Consider the following 20,568-nt stretch of genomic DNA (forward strand, 5'->3'; position numbering starts at 1 on the left):
TATCTCTACATTTTAACATCTGTATCTAACGTCAGTACCCCCTCTCAGTAATTGATTTCTTTATTTCTTTTCTCATTGTGGGTCACATTTTTCTGCTTCTTTGAATGCCTAGTAATATTTGATTAGACACCAGACATTGTAACTTTTACCTTTTTGCCAGATGAATGTATTTGTATTCCTTAAATAACCTCAAGCTTCGTTCTGGGACACAGTGGAGGTACTTGAAATAGTTGGTTCTCTTAGGTCCTGCTTTTAGAATTCGTTTGGTGGGACTGGCAGCATTTCGTCAAGGGCTGTTGGCCCCTTACCACTGAGGCAGGACCCTTTGGAGTGCTGTGCCCAGTGTCTTCTGAATTGTAAGTTTCTCCAGTCTGCCTGGGAACAGGCCCAGTGCAGGGCCCCGTGTGAATCTGGGGCACTGTTCCCTCTAATCTCTTTGGCCGGTTTTTCTCCCACCCTTTGGCAGATCCGTGCACGCACTGAGCAGTACTCTGCTGAATGTTCGAGCTGTGTACCCTTTACAGGTCTCCGGGGTTTTCTCTGCTCGTAGTTCGCGCCTTTGCTGACTTGGGAACTCTAGCCGTGGCGTCCTGAGAACTCTCCACTCCATCTCTTCAGCTCAGGGAGTCCGCCAGGCTTCAGCCGGGATCTCCCATTCTGCACCGTGGCCTGGGAGCTCTCTCATGGCAGTAAGCTGGGGCGACAGGGCTCCCCTCATTTGTTTCTCATCTCTCAGACATCACTCTCCTGTATCGCCTCATCCTCAGTGTATTGAAAATAGTTGTTTTGCCTATTTTTGTCCTTTTCATTTTTGTTTTTGGTCGTTAAATTGGGTTTCTTTTATTCTATTTGGTTCCAAGTAAAAGTCTCAAAATCAGGAGTTTTTTTTTTGTTGTTGTTGTTTGTATATTTGTCGCTATTGAGAAAAATGTTGTATTTAGACCATTTATGCGTAAGCCAGTTTCTAAACATGTTTGCTATGTTTAAGTTTATGAAGATCTGAAGTGCAATAAAGAGGGGGCTGTAGAAAGTAAACATGACTGTGAGTCCCTCTCCTTCCCCACAGCTCTCTGATTTACTCTTTGGCAGGTTATTGCTCCCTTGTTAATCAGGGTGCCTTGGAGGGTCCCTGGAGAGAGGGTCCTGGTCCAGGGTCTTCTGGAGAGAGATTCTTTCAATGGGTTTAAATACGCCACTGAAAATATGTGAGAATGCTATAAATAAAATTGTCATGGTTTTTATGTTTTAATCTAAGTGATTTAAACTTTAAAATATTGTAGAGAAAGCAATGAGAGGATTTAGCTCAACAGATGTTAAAATGTCTTTTAAAGCTATAGTAATTAAGATATTGAAATACTAATGCTAATGCAGCCACAGACTCGTGGGTCAAAGTACAGTGTCCACAAACAGACTTATAAATGTGTCTTAAACATTTAATTTAGGTTATTCAGTGGATGTGAGGAGGGCATGGCCACCTACTCTGGACTCTTGTATTCTTACCTGGAAAATCCCATGGAAGAGGAGCCCTGGTGGGCTACAGTCCATGAGCATCCCAAAGAGTCAGACACAATTGAAGCGACTTAGCACGTGCGCACTCAGTAGATGATGTGGAAACAAGTGGACAACTCACTACAAAAGTGAAAATTGGAAATCTCCTCCTCTGATTTTATAGGGGATGTATTCCAAATAGGTTAAATATAATTTAAAAGCATTAGTAGAAAATAAGGGCAATTCAGATAGTCTTGAGGAAGAGAAGGACTTTCTAAGTATGACACAAAAGGGATAATCATGAAGGAAAATATTGATAAGATTACGCAAAGATTTTTTTATCTCCTAAGTGGCAAAATAATCATTAAAAACAGGGAGCTCCCTGATGGCCTACTGGCTAGGATTGGAGACTTTTGCTGCTCTGGCCCAGGTCAAATCCCTGGTCAGGGAACAGATCTTGCAAGCCACACCACACAAGCCCCTTCCCCTGCCCCCTAAAAAAATCACTAAAAAATGAGTTTATATCCTTACTGTATAAAGACTCCTAATAAGGTAGTAAATATAAATGTCCTACTAAAAAAATGGACAGAGAACATGAGTTAGGTAATCATAATTACGGGCAAAAAACATAAATTTATAGGAAATATTTATCTTTTAAATGTTCTATTTCATAATAATAGTAACAATAAAATAATTAAAGTAATAAAAGCTATCATTTATTATGGGTTTCTGTTTGTCTGAGTACGTTAAGAACTTTCAACAGATTAGCTCATTTAATCCTTTGAAAGGCAGGTATCCGTCCATCGTCATCATTTTATAAATGTGACACCTGAGACAGGACATGAGGAATCTTGCCTGAGGTGACAGAGCAGTCAGGTGGCTGAGCCAAGGTTTAAGCCAGCCATCTGAGTCCTGCTCCTTCTCTCAAGAAGTCAATTAAAACTACCTTAGATTCCACTGCACTTCTCAGAGAAATTGGTAATTTGCACAACATCACATAGTTTATAAGCAGTAGAACAGAGCTAAGATTTTTAGAAAGAAAAATCATATAAAGAGAAGAAGGAAAAAGAGCCAAGTGAGCAACAAAGCAGCGGTCTTCTAATTTTACAACGTATTTCTTTCCAGAATATTTGAAGGATGCTTCAAAGAAGATGAAAAGTGGGCTTGTGTTTGTAAAACTGGCTAACCCATGTTCAGGTAAGTGCCCCTCTCCTCCCTTCTCCCCTGATAACTTGAACATTTTTAAAACATTGTGGCTGAAAAGTGTGCACATTTATTTGTCTTCTCATGTTTTTTCTCCCTGTCTAGCTTTTAAAGGTAAAACATATTACGTGATGACAAAAGCAAGCTAATGACATAACCAGTCTTCTAAGATAATTCACTTGACCTGAATGTTTTTTTAAATTTCTTCATAATTTTAATCCATAGAACTGTTTATTCATCAGAAATGCTGGCAAAACAAAAAAGCATAGCATGTTTGATTTCTCTCTGAAAACAGATGAGTTTTCCTTGGCCTTTTAAAGCCAACTTTTCTTAAAGTAGTTATCCAATATAAGATTCCATTTATACTCATGTTATAAAGTAAAATAAATAACCCAAGTTTAAAAAAGGGGCAGGGGAGGCTTTTACTCGACATGCCAAGGTTTTGAATACTTTCATTTTTAGCTGTACTTCCCTTATTTTGTTCAGACCAAAAAGTAGTGTGTATATATATATATATATATATATATATATATATATATATATTTCCTGTCAAGGGTGATTTTTTTTTTTGCATTAAAAAACATTGTATTTTGAGGAAATACACATTTTATCAGGAATAATTTTAACTCTACACTCAGTGTATTTTCCTTTGTCTTATCATTTTCTGGCAAAAGTATTAAAATATACTAAATATATGGTGATATTGATGACATTATTTATCTTTGTGAAATTATTTTTCCATCAGTTTATTTTACGAGATTTATAAGGTTCTTATTAATTTTACAAAGTTTTAAATAGCTGTCTGATATTTAGCAGACTAGGTCGTCCTCCTGGGGACTGTCATACTGAATAGTGACAGCAAGAGGCATCAGCGGGCGGTGCCGCGTTGTTACTGTTGTTGGAAGGACACGTAAATAGAAGTAGCAAGAGAGGCAGAAATTCATTCCAGTTTCCTTTTCCTCATAACGAAATTGGATGTAATCAGTCAGCTACATTATTTGGAATTCCTTAGTATGCATAAATGTAAGATGAGGTGTGAAGTGTTTTTGCAAGAGAAATCTTAGATAACCAGTAAAGCATTTAACAAAGGTAAAATACAAATAAAAGCCAGGCTTCCTGGAAAATTCTAAATGTCCATGGACAACACTGCTGTACTGACTATGAAAAGATAAAGGCTAACCTTTGCTAAGCACTAACTAATGTGTTGTGCTAGGAGCTTTACGTGTCCATATTCTCTTTTTAATCCTTAAAAAATCTCTGGTGAGGCAGTTCAGTATCCCACGTTACAGGCGTGGAAACAGGTACAGAAAGGGTGGTAGCGCTTCCCCAAGGGCACACGCCCAGATGTAGTTGAGATAGATTCTAGGGCCCCGACTCTGCTGTTTGGAAGGAAGTTCCTGCATTGAAGGGATTCACGCAGATGAGTGCAGTCCTCACCCCTTCTACTGGTCCTTTTTTTGGGAACTCTGAGGAAAGGGAGATTTTCATCTAGTTGGGCATGGCTCTCTTGACTCCTCACGGCTGAAAGTATGCTGCTGTTGTGGGCCCTGGCCTTCCTCCCGGGGGCCTCCCCTCTACGGTGTGCGGACCCCCATCTTGTCCCTCGGTGTGGGAGGCTGCAACCCCCTGACAGGCCAACTCAGTTAATCTGACCGAGCCATTTGGGTTTGAGTGGCTTAGGAGTGATGGAGGACTCAATGAGAGGCTTTGGAGCAGTTAAGATAAATGATTTGCCCTTTTGTATTTATTGGTCTAAGTTCAGTGAGGATTACAGAGTTGGGAAACAAGCATTTGTGTGTAATAACTACAAGCTTTCCTTGGAGTAACTTTGTATAGACTGTGTATGTATGTTTATGTTCATATTAGGAACATTTCTCAGAACTATTAGTCTTTTGAGTGTGTGTGTGTGTGTGTGTGAAAACTTACAAATGAAAAACAGATTTGTCTTAACAGGGGAAGGAGCCATTTACTTGATCAACATGTGTCTACCGCAGCTGTTTGAAATAAAAGTTTTCAAGGAAAAAAACCATTCTTGGTTTATAAATGAATCAGTTCAATCAGGTAAGTGACTAGTGTGTATATTTCCATTAACTAAACACATACGCTGACATTGCCATCCTTCACGCATGAAGTCTTGAGACAGTCTGCCTGGCTCGGAGTCTAGTCCATAATTGTTTTTTTTGTTGTTGTTGTTGCTGGCATCAGAGTAGGGTTTAATCAAGGAGAAAGGAAAGATGGTTTGAACAAGTTTAGATCAACAACTTTGTGTCTTAGGTGTCAGGAAATTTTTAGCTATTAATAACAACTCTGATTTTTTTTCTCCTAAAACACTGTCGCACCCTGAGTCAGAAGTAAGATGACTTTTGTACTATGGAGTACACACTGTGTTGACTAAAACTCTTTGCTCTTCTTTTAGCCCCTTTTGCGAGTCTTCAAATTTTTTAACATCTTGTTTCCATTGTAAATGGATACTGCTATAGCTTCTATCAATAAAGTAGAATAGAATAGAACAAAGATATTTTTGAATGCTTTGTCATATAAATTACCATTGCAAGCCCCCACCTCCCCTATCCTCTGGGCTTCCCTTGTGGCTCAGCTGGTAAAGAATCCACCTGCAATGTGGGAGACCTGGGTTCAGTCCCTGGTTTGGGAAGATCCCAGGAGAAAGGAAAGGCTACCCATTTCAGTATTCTGGCCTGGAGAATTCCATGGACTGTATAGTCCAGGGGGTCACAAAGAGTCAGGCAAGACTGAATGACTCTCACTTTCACCCTACACCCCAACACACACACCCAACACCCAGTTTCTCTCCATTTCCCTTTGTTTTGGGTCATTGTGGACTCTGAAGGAGAGAGGATACCAAATGTAGCCCTGCCAGTTCTGAGGTGCCGGGGGTGGGGTGGAGGGGTACCCTGGGGTGGTTGAGGCCATCTCAGTTCCCGCTGTTCCTTTGTCTGGTTTCTGTTGCTTCCTAAGCCCCTGCCTTCTGTCGAGTGTCTAAGCCGCCACCTAGCGCTAAGGTTGAAAGACCTCTTGACCTTTCTTGTAAGGCATCCAGAAGAAGGGTTTATTGCTGGCGGTGAATTTCATATACCTGTGTGCATGAGAACATTTGAAGTGGTTTTCAGTTGCCAAAAGGCAATGGTAGACTGTGGTAGGTGCCAAGTATACATTCCTTTTTATTGTTCCCTTTTATTTTTCATTTGCTAGTACATAAGAGTTCCAACTTCTAGTGTAGTATACTTGCCTTTGGGTTTAGCTGCATAGACACAGTAATATCCAGATGAAACTGGAAAACATCCAGAGGCAGTGACCAGCTCTTCTGAACTGTCTGAGTTGGTACCTGCCTTTTTTTTTAATAGACTTTTTTTTTTTTTTTTTTAGTTTTTGGTTCTCAGCAAAGGTGCCTGTTTTTTTTTCATAGTCTTCTTTTTAAACATAACCTTGAAGAAGGAGCTGTTTTTAAGAATGGCCACTAGGATATTGTTTTCAGGTTGAGAAACCTGTTTCTAATTTCTGAATATAGTAGATGTCTCATATAAACTGGGCTTAGAGTTTCTGATAGATTTGTTTTCATAAACTTCCTTCTACTTTTAAAAAAAATCATTAAGTAGGGTCATCATATAAAATTATGCCCTTAATTTTTTCTTAAACATACTATGAAATGTATTCACGTATATAACTTAGGGTTAGAATTTCTTGGCTGTATAGTTGGGTTGCACTGTTAGAGAATAAAAATCAGTACCTGTTTCCTGAAACCAAATTGGTAAGTATGGAGATAAGTGAATTGCTTATTGCTCTTCTGTGTCACTTCCATGGAAGGATTCTGGGATGTTTGGAGGGGATGTGATAGACTAAAGAAAAGTAAGGTCCAGGAGGCCTAGTTGGTTTGATTTGCCTATTTTCCTTTCAGCCTGGTGAGCATCACTCATCTAACTGCAGAGATCCCAGTTTCCTATGCTCAGTCTTGTTAGATACCTACCCCACCTGCATTTTTTTCTTTGGGGGATGGTTAGGATCTGGGGTGGGTAACAACCTCTGAGCTTTGAGTCATTGACCGTGAGCCCAGAACACATAGAAGGAGCCATGTACAGAAGGAGCATAATACCACTTTCCCATGGCTTCATCCTCGAAAGCACAGGAAATTACATTTTACTGCAGCTCTGTAGATGGACTTACAGTGGTTTCCTGATGTTTGCCTGGTTCACATTCTGTCCTCTCTCCCCCCAACCCTGCTATTTTGGGGGGGTGGGGGAGGAATGGGAGGTGGGGAGAGGAGGGCCTCTGTTAAAAATGATTTCTGAAGAAGAAATGGAAAGTTGAAGATCCAGTTGAGTGTCTTGGCTCCCCTCTCTGCACCAGGATTTGAAGCTCTTTGGAGTAGAACCTCAGGGACCACATTCTGCCCTTGAGAGATTCTTGGGCCTGAATAGGGGGAGCTCCGGAATTTGGAATTTCACATATATTTTTCAGTGGATGGCTTCCACATTAGGATTAAGATGAAATGACTCAGTTGTCTTCCCAGAACATTGAATTCTCTTTTTAATCCATAGGAGGTCTTCTTCACTTTGCCACACCCGTGGACCCTCTGTTTCTGCTTCTCCACTACCTTATAAAGGCCGATAAAGAGGTGAGTTTCCCAGGTTGAGATATTGACAGTGGGGAAATAGAATAGCTTTTTTTGTTGTTTAACTTCCTCTCTGTCCTTACAGTGGTCCCAGTGTAGATCCCCCACAGTTGAGATGTAACTTGGTTGGTGTTGTACACCTGCATCGTGTGTGCCAGTGTGGGTTGGAGCACTGGTCGGCAGGCCTGAGACACTGCACCGTGACCTCTGGACTGGTTCACCAGAGACTTCTGAGAACCGCCTACCCCTCTGTGTTTCCTCCCTTCCTTGTTTGACAGAGTCTAGCAATGAAAACCTCATTCGTTTTGAAATACAGTGCAGATGTTAAGACCTCAGTCCTTAAGAGCAGAAAGTGGATTCATTGTCTTTCGTTTTCTTCTTTGTGAGAGACTGTGAAATAGGTACACTGGAGCGTGTGTCCAGCGAAAAGCTCCTTAATGGGGAAGCTATAGCCCAGGCTTAAGGAATCCCAGACAGTAAAAGTTGCCTTTGTAATATAAAGACAGAGTCTATTAATAGTAATAGTTCCAAACAGAGGTTGTGAAATACTTTGGTCCTAGGATACTGTTACACTTAACAATTATTAAGGATCCCAAAGAGCTTTTTGTTCCTGTGTGTTTTATCTGTCAATATTGACTACATTGGGCTTCCCAGGGGCCTCAGATGGTAAAGAATCCACGCGCAGTGCTGGAGACCCAGGTTCAATCCCTGGGTCAGGAAGACCCGCTGGAAAAGGATTAGCAACCCGCTACAATATTCTTGCCTGGAGAATTCCATGGACAGAGCACTCTGGTGGGCTGTAGTTTATGGGGTCACGAAGAGTCAGACACAACTGAGTGATTAACAGTACAGTTTCATTGACTACATCAGAAATTAAAACTGAGAAATTTAAAAATAGTCTTATTTATTTATTTATTTTGAAAATAAAAATCATAAGCCCATTTGGAAAATATTGTCTCACTGAATTTTTCAGGTCTTCCAAATGTCCACAGAACACATGCACGCATGCACACACACACACCTTTGTTAATTTAATATTACTGGAGGAACGGAAGAGCCTCCTGATGAAAGTGAAACAGGAGAGTGAAAAAACTGGCTTAAAACTCAACATTCAAAAAAAAAACCTAAGATCATGGCAACTGTTCCCATCACTTCATGGCAAATAGGTGGGGAAACAGTGGAAACAGTGACAGACTATTTTTTTGGGCTCCAAAATCACTGCAGATGGTGACTGCAGCCATGAAATTAAAAGATGCTTGCTCCTTGGAAAAAAAGCTTTGACCAACCTAGACAGCATATTAAAAAGCAGAGACACTACTTTGCTGACAAAGATCCATCTAGTCAAGGCTATGGTTTTTCCAGTAGTCATGTATGGATGTAAGAGTTGGACTATAAAGAAAGCAGGGCACTGAAGAATTGATGCATTTGAATTGTGGTGTTGGAGAAGACTCTTGAGAGTCCCTTGGACTGCAGGGAGATCCAACCAGTCAATCCTAAATTAAATCAGTCCTGAATATTCATTGGAAGGACTGATGTTGAAGCTGAAGCTCCAATCCTTTGGCCACCTGATGCGAAGAACTGACTCATTGGAAAAGACCCTGATGCTGGGAAAGATTGAAGGCAGGAGGAGAAGGGGATGACAGGATGAGATGGTTGGATGGCAACACCAACTCAATGGACATGAGTTTGAGTGAGCTCCAGGAGTTGGTGATGGACAGGGAGGCCTGGTGTCCTCCAGTCCATGGGGCCACAAAGAGTCGGGCACGACTGAGCAACTGAACTGAGTGATCTCTTTAGAAAACTCTTTGAATGCTGGGAAGCACGTCATAGTGACAGATACAAATTTTCTGCAATTCTAATTGTTGTTTAAAGTTCAAATTTTTTCATTGGCTACAATACTGTCAGTCTTTCCCTTTAAGTGACAGATTCACTGCATTGATGTTCTGTCAAATACTCAAGTCTGAATAACCATAGTCCATAGTGATGTTTTCAGGTGAAAATCCGAGTAAAGGGCAGCTAGTTCTGCTCACAACTCAGATAGTTACACAGTGCATTTCCTTGAGCCTCAGCGACAGCAGAAGTGCTTTAGCCACGCTTCACTTTCATCACACACAACATTGAACCGACTTGCACTCAGGGTCAAAATTTAAATAAAAATAATTGTTTTGCTGCTTGGTCCAGGAAATCCTTAAGTAAAGTGACGTTTTTATAACTGCTTGTCCATGCAGTGAAGAACACAGTGACCACTGGGCAGTTCGCCGGCACCATCGTGACTGGTGCTGAAAAGCCAGCAGTTTTCCCCAGCTTTGCACTGGAGTTGTCAGTGCAGATGTCAGCACAGTGAAAATGCAGACAGCGTGATCGCATTATTATGAAAGTAGTTTGAAGTTTGTGGGCCCCCTGCAAGGGTACTGGGGCCTCCCAGGGGCCACCAACCACAGCTTGAAAACCTTCGAAATAACAACATCAAGGAATAGTGTTATTTAAACACTTAGCCACATCATATTTTTGCACTCAGCATGTTTCCCAATAGTTTAAGAGCTGATGGGTTCTCATTGAGTGCTTAGGCCCATTTTCCAAAACTCCTGTTTTGTATTTATATCAATTTAATTTGCGATAAACACTGAATAATGAAACTGACTTAAAATTCGAAATTGTGCTTTCTCCTCATGTACCTTGTTTTCTCATATTCTCCCCCTGTCCTGAATCTTTACTCTGTTTTCTAGTGTGGTTTAGTGAAGTTTTGTTCCTTAGTTTAGTCATGTTTCCCCTTATCTGGAAGCTGCTGTGATAACCAGTATAATTAGGGCATGAGAGCAGTGAGGCTACTAAGCCATGTATATCTGAGGAGCAGAAATGGTTCTAGTCACCCCCAGGAAGGCCCTGGAAGTGTTCAGGGAAGAAGATGGCAACTCCAGGGGCCTTCCACTCCTGGTGTTTTCTAGGGTATACCAGCAAGGAGGAAGCCTTGCTTCCGACCAGCCTCAGTACCTGAGCTGATGCAAGGCCTTCCCCCCATTTAGGGCGACTGTTCCCCTGTTTCCCCTTAAAAACCTGACTTGACTGGTGAATTAATCCTCACCTTGGCCCTCTGGGAGGCTCTGGGGGTGCTGTGACTGGCTCAGGTTGGCAGATGTAGAATGAAGCTCTTGGTGACGGTTGGCTTTCATTGTAAACTGTTTTGCTGTCTCTTCTCAAATACTTTAAGTGCCCCTTGAAATAGCCTATGAGGCACTCAGATATTCCTCCCCTATATTTTAGATATGATCTTTCTCTATTTAATTAAGAAAAATAGCACTGAGCAACTAACATTTTCACTTGGGACTTCCCTGGTGGCTCAGACGGTAAAGAAACTGCCTGCAGTGCAAGAGATTCAGGTTCGATCCCTGGGTCAGGAAGATTCCCCTGGAGAAGGAAATGGCAACCCACTCTAATATTCTTGCCTGGAGAATTCTGTGGACAGAGGAGCCCGGTGGGTGACAGTCATGGGGGTCACAAAGAGTCGGACACAATTAAGTGAATAGCACTTTGACTTTCACTCACTTTTGAAATGGTGACCTATTTTTTTTTAAATATACAATTTATTTTACGATCAGTAAAAAATAATTCTTCTGTCTAGCTCTCTCAGCTGTTACTGACTTTATGTTCAAACAAACTTCTTATTTCAGAACCTTTTTGTGTATACATGGTAAAGAAAAGGAGAATGAAACAGTAGTTTATTATGAAATGATTCTGTCATGACTGCATAGTTCATTACATATAAGTAAATCATTGTTTTAAAGTAGTTAAATATTTAACACTTCGGGTGATCACAGAAGAAAATAGACTAAGCTAGGAATCTGAAGACAGTGAGACTTGGGAAGCCTGTGGATTATTCTTACTATCTAGGAAAAAGAGAATATTTAAACTGAAGCCTTTCTTGCCACTTGTCAATGGATCCCCAGTGCTTTCAAGAGCTTTCTAAAGGGAGCTGAGAGTCAGTTCTGGAGCTTGTCCCCATAGAGGGAGTTCTTGGGTGGAACACATGGCTTGGAACTTAGTTTAAAGTTCCAGCTATGAAATTATATATCTTTTTCTCTTTTTAAAAATAATGTATGAGTCTGTTGACTGGAGTGCTTGCCTCCTGACTGACTTACACTCTTTTCAGGGGAAGTTTCAGCCCTTGGATCAAGTTGTGATGGATGACATGTTCCCGGATTGCATCTTGTTGCTGAAACTTCCTGAACTTGAGAAGTTACTTCGACACGTGACAGAGGAGAAAGGTATAGCATGTGGCCTGTGAAGTCAGGCTTATGGCTGCTGGGGAAGCTAGCCGGTCTGAGAGCACAGCAGCTGGAAGGCCTGCGGAATGTGATGCTTATTCCTGTGGGTTATAGGAAGAGTTCTGGTTCAGATTCCCTTCCATTTGTCGGTATTCTTCCTCTACTGCACTGCTTGTTCCGTCTGCGAAGTTTGGACCAGTGAAATATGGTGGCCTGTGTCCTGCAGGGCCAGGGTTCATGAGGCTTGGGCTTTAGTTTCGTTCTTTGAACGAGGCTGTGACTTTGCCTAAGTCCCTCAACTGCTTTTTGCCTTGGGTTTCCATGTGTAAAACTTGCATAAAATCTTTGCCTTTATTGATTCAGGAAACATTTACTGAGCACCTACTAAGACGCATATATGAAGCGCTAGAGCCAGGCTCTAGGGATAGTCATAAGTAAAATACTGGCCTTCATCTTACTTTGCTTTGACTTTGATGGAGACAAATGACAAGTTAGGGTAACAGCAGTAGAGTGTAAGGGAAGTGAAAACTGGGTTTTGCAGGGATGCACCGTATAGAAGTTTATGATATATCTGCTTTGAAAATGAAAATACATGGTCAGGTGAAGCAATTTTTTGATTGAAAAATTTAAAAATAATGGAAAACTCAGAGTAAAAAACTACAAATACTGTTTGTCCCCAACCCTAATAATCAACCACTCTTAATATTTTGTTATATTTGCTTTAAATCTCAGGGAAATAATTTCTTTAGGAAAAACCTGGTAATCTGATTGCAGGATCTGATGGCCTACAAGAAAAATTAAAAATGTATTTGCTACATAGTTTTGAGTAAATCATTCAAACTTTTCAGCATCCATAATGTGCCAGATGAAGGGTTTGAAGGGTTAAGAGTACTCCTCATATTCTACTATACATTATAATTAGTCCCCTTCAAAATTGTTCTAAGTCATAAAATGAAGCTTTCCTTCTCTTAGCTTTAGAGTGTTGAGATCTCTGATGACCAGCATATGAACATTGTTTAGGTATTACAATTAATAGTTTCTACCACAAAGAGGTACTTCAGGAATTAAATGAAATAATACAAGTAAATCAGTGCCCAGAGAGTGCTGGGTGCACAGTAAATGTTAGTATCATTAAGGCTTCTAACTAGAGAGTTTTAATTCTTTCCTAATGTTTAAGTACTGCTGCTGCTGCTGCTAAGTCGCTTCAGTCGTGTCCGACTCTGTGCGACCCCGTAGACAGCAGCCCACCAGGCTCCCCCGTCCCTGGGATTCTCCAGGCAAGAACACTGCTTCCCAGGTGGCTCAGATGGTAAAGAATCTGTCTGTAGTTTAGGAGACCTGGGTTCCATCCCTGGGTTGGGCATATCTGTTAGAGAAGGACATGGCAACTCATTCCAGTGTTCTTGCCTGGAGAATTCCATGTACAGAGGAGCTTGGCAGGCTACAGTCCATGGGATGACGAAGAGTCTGACACAACTGAGCAACTGAGCATGTACGCTCACATATAGTAAATGACCAGTACACACTTGTTTGATGGTCCATTGATTAATATATAGTCAAGTGGTTTGAGTAGGAGAATGAGGATAATCAGACAATAATAAAAATGTCTGAAAATGAAGGTGTTAGTGTCCCGGTTGTGTCCGACTTGCCTGGTGGCTCAGACAGTAAAGAATCTGCCTGAAATGCAGGAAACCTGAGTTCAGTCCCTGAGTTGGGAAGATCCCCTGGAGGAGGGAATAGCAGTCTATTCCAGTATTCTTGCCTGGAGAATTCTGCCAACAGAAGAGCATGGTGAGCAACAGTCATGAGATGCAAAAAGTCAGACATGAACTGAGCAACTAACACTTAAGCCTGCTAGGTTTATGAGAACCTTCACCCCTTGCCTTCTCCCCACTGGATAAACCTAGCCCCAGTTGCTTGTATCCTGAATGGTGATGGTGGTGGCTTTAGTTAGCGCTGTTCACTTTATTAGTGAAGGAAATGATGTGTCTCTGCTAGCTCTGGGGCTCAACACGTTTCTTGCCAAAAAAGCTCCCATTCAGTGGAGAGTTGACAGGGGAAAGGACTAATAAAGGGTTATGAACTTCGTCTTGAGTGTAATGCTCTGTTTCATATTGCAAGCAAAAGCTGCTCTGCATTGTCAGATAGGATTAACAGGAAGAGCCAGGAAAACTTACCTGATTAAAATAGCCCAAGCACCGTTGCCAGGTTTCTATTCCCAGAAGGCAAGAGGAAAAAAAAGAGACCATATGAGTTTCTCAGTTGTGGAAAACATTCAGAAAGTAGATGTGAAAATGTGCTCCAGGCAGTTTGTTCAACAATACATCAGGGAAATTCAAGTTTGAGAACCGATTACCCAATTGCTGAACATGTTATTTGATTGTGGACTCCTTTTTATTCCATCTTTATTTCGTAAACCCAGTCTTTCCAGATGTTCAAGACCAGTTTTACAGGCACCGGACACATTAGGGAAAGAAACCTCTCCAGCATATGTACGTGTTATCTAACTCACAAACTCTTGCAAATATTAAGTTTAGGATACAATAGAATGGAAGGAGAAGATAATAAGAAGAGGTGGTAAGAATACACAGAAGAACTATACAAAAAAGATCTTCATGACCTAGATAACCATGATGGTGTGATCACTCACCTAGAGCCAGACATCTTGGAATGCAAGGTCAAGTGAGCCTTAGGAAACATCACTACGAACAAAGCTAGTGGAGGTGATGGAATTCCAACTGAGCTATTTCAAATCCTAAAAGATGATGCTATGAAAGTGCTGCCCTCAATATGCCAGCAAATATGGGAAACTCAGCAGTGGCCACGGGACTGGAAAAGGTCAGTTTTCATTCCAATTCCAAAGAAAGGCAATGCCAAAGAATGCTCAAACTACTGCACAATTGCATTCATCTCACGTGCCAGCAAAGTAATGCTCAAAATTCTCCAAGCCAAGCTTCAACAGTATGTGAACCGTGAACTTCCAGATGTTCAAGCTGGTTTTAGAAAGGGCAGCGGAACCAGAGATCAAATTGCCAACATCCGTTGAATCATCGAAAAAGCAAGAGAGTTCCAGAAAAACATCTGCTTTATTGACTACACCAAAGCCTTTGACCGTGTGGATCAGAATAAACTGTGGAAAATTCTGAAAGAGATGGGAATACCGGACCACTTGACCTGCCTCCTGAGAAATCTGTATGCAGGTCAAGAAGCAACAGTTAGAACTGGACCACAGACTGGTTCAAAATCGGGAAAGGAATACATCGAGGCTGCATATTGTCACCCTGCTTATTTAACTTATATACAGAGTACATCATGCGAAATGCCTGGCTGGATAAAGTACAAGATGGAATCAAGATTGCTGGGAGAAATATCCATAACCTCAGATATGCTGATGACACCATTCTTGAAGAAGAACTAAAGAGCCTCTTGATGAACGTGACAGAGGAGAGTGAAAAAGTTTCTCAGAAAACTAAGATCATGGCATCCAGTGCAATCACTTCATGGCAAATAGATGGGGAAAACAATGGAAACAGTGACAGACTTTATTTTCTTGGGCTCCAAAATCACTGCAGATGGTGACTGCAGCCATGAAATTAAAAGACCCTTGCTCCTTGGAAGGAAAGCTGTGATCAACCTAGAGAGCATATTAAAAAGCAGAGACATTACTTTGCCAACAAGTGTCTGTCTAGTCAAAGCTATGGTTTTTCCAGAAGTCATGTATGGATGTGAGTGTTGGACTATAAAGAAAGCTGAGTGCCAAAGAATTGATGCTTTTGAACTGTGGTATTGAAGAAGACTCTTGAGAGTCCCTTGGACTGCAAGGAGATACACCAGTCCATCCTAAAGGAAATCAGTCCTGAATACTCATTGAAGGGACTGATGCTGAAGCTGAAGCTCCAATACTTTGGTCACCTGATGCAAAGAACTGACTCATTGAAAAATACCTTGATGCTGGGAAAGATTGAAGGCAGGAGGAGAAGGGGACGACAGAGGATGAGATGGTTGGATGGCATCACTAACTTGATGGACATGAGTTTGAATAAACTCCGGGAGTTGGTGATGGACAGGGAGGCCTGGCGTACTTCAGTCCATGGGGTCCCAAAGAGTCAGACGTGACTGAATGACTGAACTGAACTGACAGAACATGCTGTGGTAATTTTCATAATCGTGGATAATCTGTGGCCTTCATGAATATTTTAAACCACTTTGCTTATCAAAATAGGTAAATTTTAAAATTAAGTGGTAGTTTATGTACTTCGTCCTTGTATAGCATCCTGGGGTATTCAAGTTGGATATTTCTTAGTGATCATCTTGTCCAGGGAATGTTTAATTCAAAATAAATTTGCAGTTTAAAAACTTAGGAAAAAAAAAAACTCTAGCCCCACCTGGCTTCATTAAGTGAATTCTACGATACTTGAAGGAAAAAATAATACTCAAAAGAAATAATGATACCTAGATTATTTTAGAAATTAAATGAGAAAGGCATATTTCCCAACTAATTTTATGAAATCAGAGTGGCTAAAAGAAAACTATAATTTAGTATTCTTTATGATCATAGACTGAAAAATACTTTAAAAATATAGCAAATTAACTGTGTAAAAAGGACAGTATGTTAAAACCAAGTGAGGTTTATCATAGGAGTGCAGAGTTGGTTGAACATTAGAAAATCAATCAGTATGATTCACCATATTTATGCATAACAAAAGAAAAACTGTATGATCATCTCAATAGATGTAGGAAAAACCCTTAACAAAATTCAGTCATTATATAAATTCTCAGCACATTAGAGATAGAAAGGAACCTCCTCATTCTTTTAAAGGACATCCATGATAAACCTAAGCTAATATAAAGACTGAACGCACTTTTTCCCTAAGATTGGGACAAGATAAGGATGTCAGTCCTCTCCCGTCTACTCACCAGCGTGGTGGACGTCCTAGCAGTTTTGATAAGAACAAAATTAAAGGTATATAGCTTAGAAAGTAGTAGTGAATTGTCTTTTTGCATCAACAATATGGGTCATGTATATAAAAAGCTCAAAAGAATTTACCAAAAAAAAAAAAAAAAAAAAAATCACTGGAACCGATAAACAAGTTCCCAGGATATAAGATCAATATACAGAAATCAATTCTGTTTCTGTATATTAGCAGTGAACAATTGGACAGTGGAATAAAAGCATGCCATTTGTAATATTAAAAAATCATGAGGTTGTAGGGATAAAGGTAGCATAATATATGCAAGACCAGTACACTGAACAATGTAAAACATTGCAAAGAAAAATTAAAGAATTAAATAAATAGAGAGATATACCATGTTCATGAGTTGGAAGACTCAGTATTGTTAAGATGACCATCTTCTCCAAAGTCATCTCTAGATTTAATGCAATGCCTCTCAGGGTTGTTGTGGTTTTTTTTTGTTTTTTTTGTAAAAATTGATAAGCTGATTCTAGAATTTATAAAACTGTGCAGAGAATCTGTAGTAGTCAAAACAATTTTGAAAAAGAAGAACAAGTTGGAAAACTTATACAACCTGATTTCAAGACTTACTGTAAAACCACAACAGACAAGAAAGTATGGCATTGGTACAAGGATAAAGAGACAGTTATATGGAACCAAACAGAATAGAAATGGACCGACATTTATGTAGCCAGTTGTTTTTTTCAGTGGTGTCAAGACAATTCAATGGGAGAAAAGATAATCTTTTCAACATATGACCTGGAAAAATTGGATATCCATGTGAAAAACAACATTGACTCTTACCTCAGAATCATACACAAAAATTAACTTGAAATGGATTAATAACTTAAATGCAAAAAATGAAAACTACTGAATTCCTAGAAAAAGCCATAGAAGAAAACCTTTGTGACCTTGAGGACAGGCAAAGATTTCATAGCACACAAAAGCCACTAACCATTAAAAAAATTGTAGATTACATTTCAGTAAAATTAATATCTTCTCTTTTCTGAAAGATACCATTAAGAAAAAAAACAGACAAACTACAGTTGAAAGAAAATAGTTACATGACAAAAATCTGATAGTGTATGTGTGTATATATGTGTGTGTGTATCCCAAATGTATAAAGACCTCTTAACACACTGATAAAATGATATCCTGGCTTCCCAGGTGACTCTAGTGGCAAAGAACCTACCTGCCAATGCAGGAGATGTTGGGAAGATCCCCTGGAGGAGGGCATGGCAACCCACTCCAGTATTCTTGCCTGGAGAATCCCATGGACAGAGGAGCCTGGCAGTCTGCAGTCCATAAGGTCACAATGAACACCAAATCCATGGCTTCTCATTCACCATCCAGGTTGAGAAGGAATCCAGTGCTCCTGTTTACCAACTCAGTGACTTTGGACAATTTATTTTAACTTCACTCAAACCTAGTTTTTTAAGGTGGAGACAGATAGTAGTTTCCACCTGAGATTCATTCTGAGCATTCAGTGAGAAAACGTGTGAAGAACTTAGCACAGGCTTGAAGATGTGATGTTATTATCACTAATGAGCTATTTCATTTTTTCTTAAATAACATGAAGGACTTGCCATGTGCCAGATGTTGTGCATCCCCTCATTTGATAGGTGACTGGGGGTGTAGGAGCCCCAGCAGTACCGCTCAGAGCCTGGTCTCCTCTTCTGAACCAGCATTTCTAGAGGGAAGGGGGCTGCAAGGGTCTCAGACAATGAGCAAGAGGAAGGAAAGCTGTGGCAGGTTGTAGATCATCCTTTCACGAAATTTGGAGGCAGAGGCAAGAGACGAGCGAGCGGCAGAGTCAAGGTGGGATTCTTGGATCGGAGCCTCTAGGGAGATTGTCTCAGGCAACGGTCGGAAGGTCCGAGAGTCAGCAGCACACGTGTTCTGAGTGGTGGCCGTGTGCGCTTAGAAGCGGCCCTCCTTTTGTAAAGAAATACTGCATCAGCTCCAGGGAGGCTGAGTCTAGCCTCACCTGCCTTGGTTCCCCAGCAGGCCGTTTGCAGCCCCTCCTTTTCGTTATTCCAGTGGCACGTCCTGCGGACGTGGGTGCAGAGGGCCAGCCCTGACTCTGTCCGCCTCCTAGTTAGTGCCCGCAGTGTTGACGACCACAGGCTGAGATGGGGAGGACACAGCAAGAGCTGGCTGAGGCCAGCCCTTCCCCGTACACACCGTCTCACTGAAACTCCAGCAGTTTAACCGTCTGCGGAAAACCACCCCTGCGTAAGCAGTTTCCGTTTCCCACCATGATTACGGAGGAAAGTGAAAGCGTCATTACAGAGGAAAGAAAAAGGCGAGCTTGCATCAGGCCTTAGGAATCCCAGTGGTCCTGAAGCTAACTCCTGCGTGGAGGCGGGAGGGAAGAGCTGCCCCTGCTGATGGCACAGAAAGCAAGAAACCCCATGAACGAGGTGTTACCGAGGAAATAACGGCTTAATGTCATATACCATATATATGCTATATGTGACATTAAGCCGTTAGATTACATAAAGCTAGCTGGATTGTGAGAAGAGGAAGTATAATTTATAGGAGATGAAACTTTTATCCCCATAAAGGGCCAAATTGAACCTATCATAAATCGAAATTCCCCTGAAATAGCTATGGCTATATTGGTAATACATTAAAAGATAAATCTTTTCTTCTTTCTCCACCAGTCCCACCAGAACAGTTCTAAGTAGTTAACACAATTCTTTTCCTGAATGTATGCAATGAACTTCTTAGGCACCTGCATTTAGCTTCAGTTTTCTTGGGATTTCCATTTTTATTTTAGAAAAGAAATCTTTCATTGAAAACATTGGGGTGATCTTGAAATTATTCAGAAAAATGAAGATGGCTTAGTGTGTTAATTTGCTGAGTTTTTAAAATGACCTTTTCAGACAATAACTAGATTTACTGTGGTGACCATTTCAGAGTATGTGTAAATATCAAATCACTATACCTGAAACCAATACAATATTGTATGTCAGTTATATTCAGTTAAAAAGTTACCTTTCCTCCAGATTTATCGGTACAGTTGTTTTCAGTTTTATTAAGAAATAATTGACATACGTCACTGTGTAGGTTTATATTGTACAGAATGATAGTTCGATTTACATATATTTTGAAATGACTATCACAGTAGATTTAGTTAACATCCACCATCTCATATAGATACAATGAAGAGAAAAAAGTTTCTCCTTGTGATGAGAACTATTTGTATAATTTGATAATTTTCTTTAATTCTCACTCATTTAATGTGAGTGAGAACCTGAGGTGTCCCAGTTCTGTTTAGGAATTTTTTTTTTCCAGTGTCTGAAGAATGCTCTCAGGGTTATTAATTGAGTTTTTTAAGAATATAAAGTGTTACTTATTTTTTGGCTGCACCTTGCAACTTGTGGAATCTTAACTTCCCCAACCGGGGATTGAACCAGGGCCCTCACAATGAAAGCACGGAGCCCTCATCACTGGACCACCAGGGAATTCCTTGAAATTTTTAAACTGTTACTTGTATATGAAATAGCCTTATGAGTTTATTTTTTGCTTAACCTACTGCGCTGTCTTTTTTTTCTTTTAATTTAATGCAGAAGTAGACAAGAAGAAATATTACAAGTACAGCAAAGAGAAGACATTAAAATGGCTAGAAAAAAAGGTACAGTACCTCTCAGTGCCTTGTGGCAGAAAGAGTTTAATGTTCCTTTTTAAAAATGTTTAGAGAGAAGGTAGTAAGCCTGACCCCAAAAACCATCTTGAAAGTCCACCTACAAGAGAGAAGCTATACAAAAATCTCCCCAGTGCAAGAAGAATCTGACTTTCCACTTTTCCTAACTCAGGTAGCTCTGGACTTAGCTTGATGTGCTCGCTCCCATTTCCCCGTGATGCTCACCACTGAATAAAGAAGTCCTTGCTAGTTGCTGGTATAGACTTGAGTCTTCCAAGCCAGGTAATAGCAGGGCCACGTGTACTCTCTGTCAGTCCTGCAGCCATCTCAAAGGTGACATTGCTCACACACGACCTGCAGGGGACCAGGCAGACCGGGTTCAGGTTT

At 40.6% G+C, this 20,568-nt stretch overlaps 1 protein-coding gene across 2 annotated transcripts in view; it reads left to right on the forward strand.

Moving 5' to 3' along the window:
• Positions 1 to 20,568, forward strand: part of RNASEH2B (ribonuclease H2 subunit B) — a 61,910-nt gene that overhangs the window by 21,099 nt on the left and 20,243 nt on the right. The window contains exons 2-6 of one of the 2 annotated variants that reach the window (XM_052650169.1): positions 2,614 to 2,685; positions 4,645 to 4,752; positions 7,245 to 7,321; positions 11,466 to 11,580; positions 20,108 to 20,172. In XM_052650169.1, coding sequence (XP_052506129.1) covers positions 2,614 to 2,685; positions 4,645 to 4,752; positions 7,245 to 7,321; positions 11,466 to 11,580; positions 20,108 to 20,172 — 437 coding nt within the window. Of the gene's footprint in view, positions 1 to 2,613; positions 2,686 to 4,630; positions 4,753 to 7,244; positions 7,322 to 11,465; positions 11,581 to 20,107; positions 20,173 to 20,568 lie in introns of those variants that run through there. The other variant, XM_052650168.1, reaches the window with a different exon arrangement.

The sequence above is a fragment of the Budorcas taxicolor genome, chromosome 12, assembly GCF_023091745.1.
Source record: "Budorcas taxicolor isolate Tak-1 chromosome 12, Takin1.1, whole genome shotgun sequence".
In the NCBI taxonomy this organism is placed as follows: Eukaryota; Metazoa; Chordata; class Mammalia; order Artiodactyla; family Bovidae; genus Budorcas; species Budorcas taxicolor.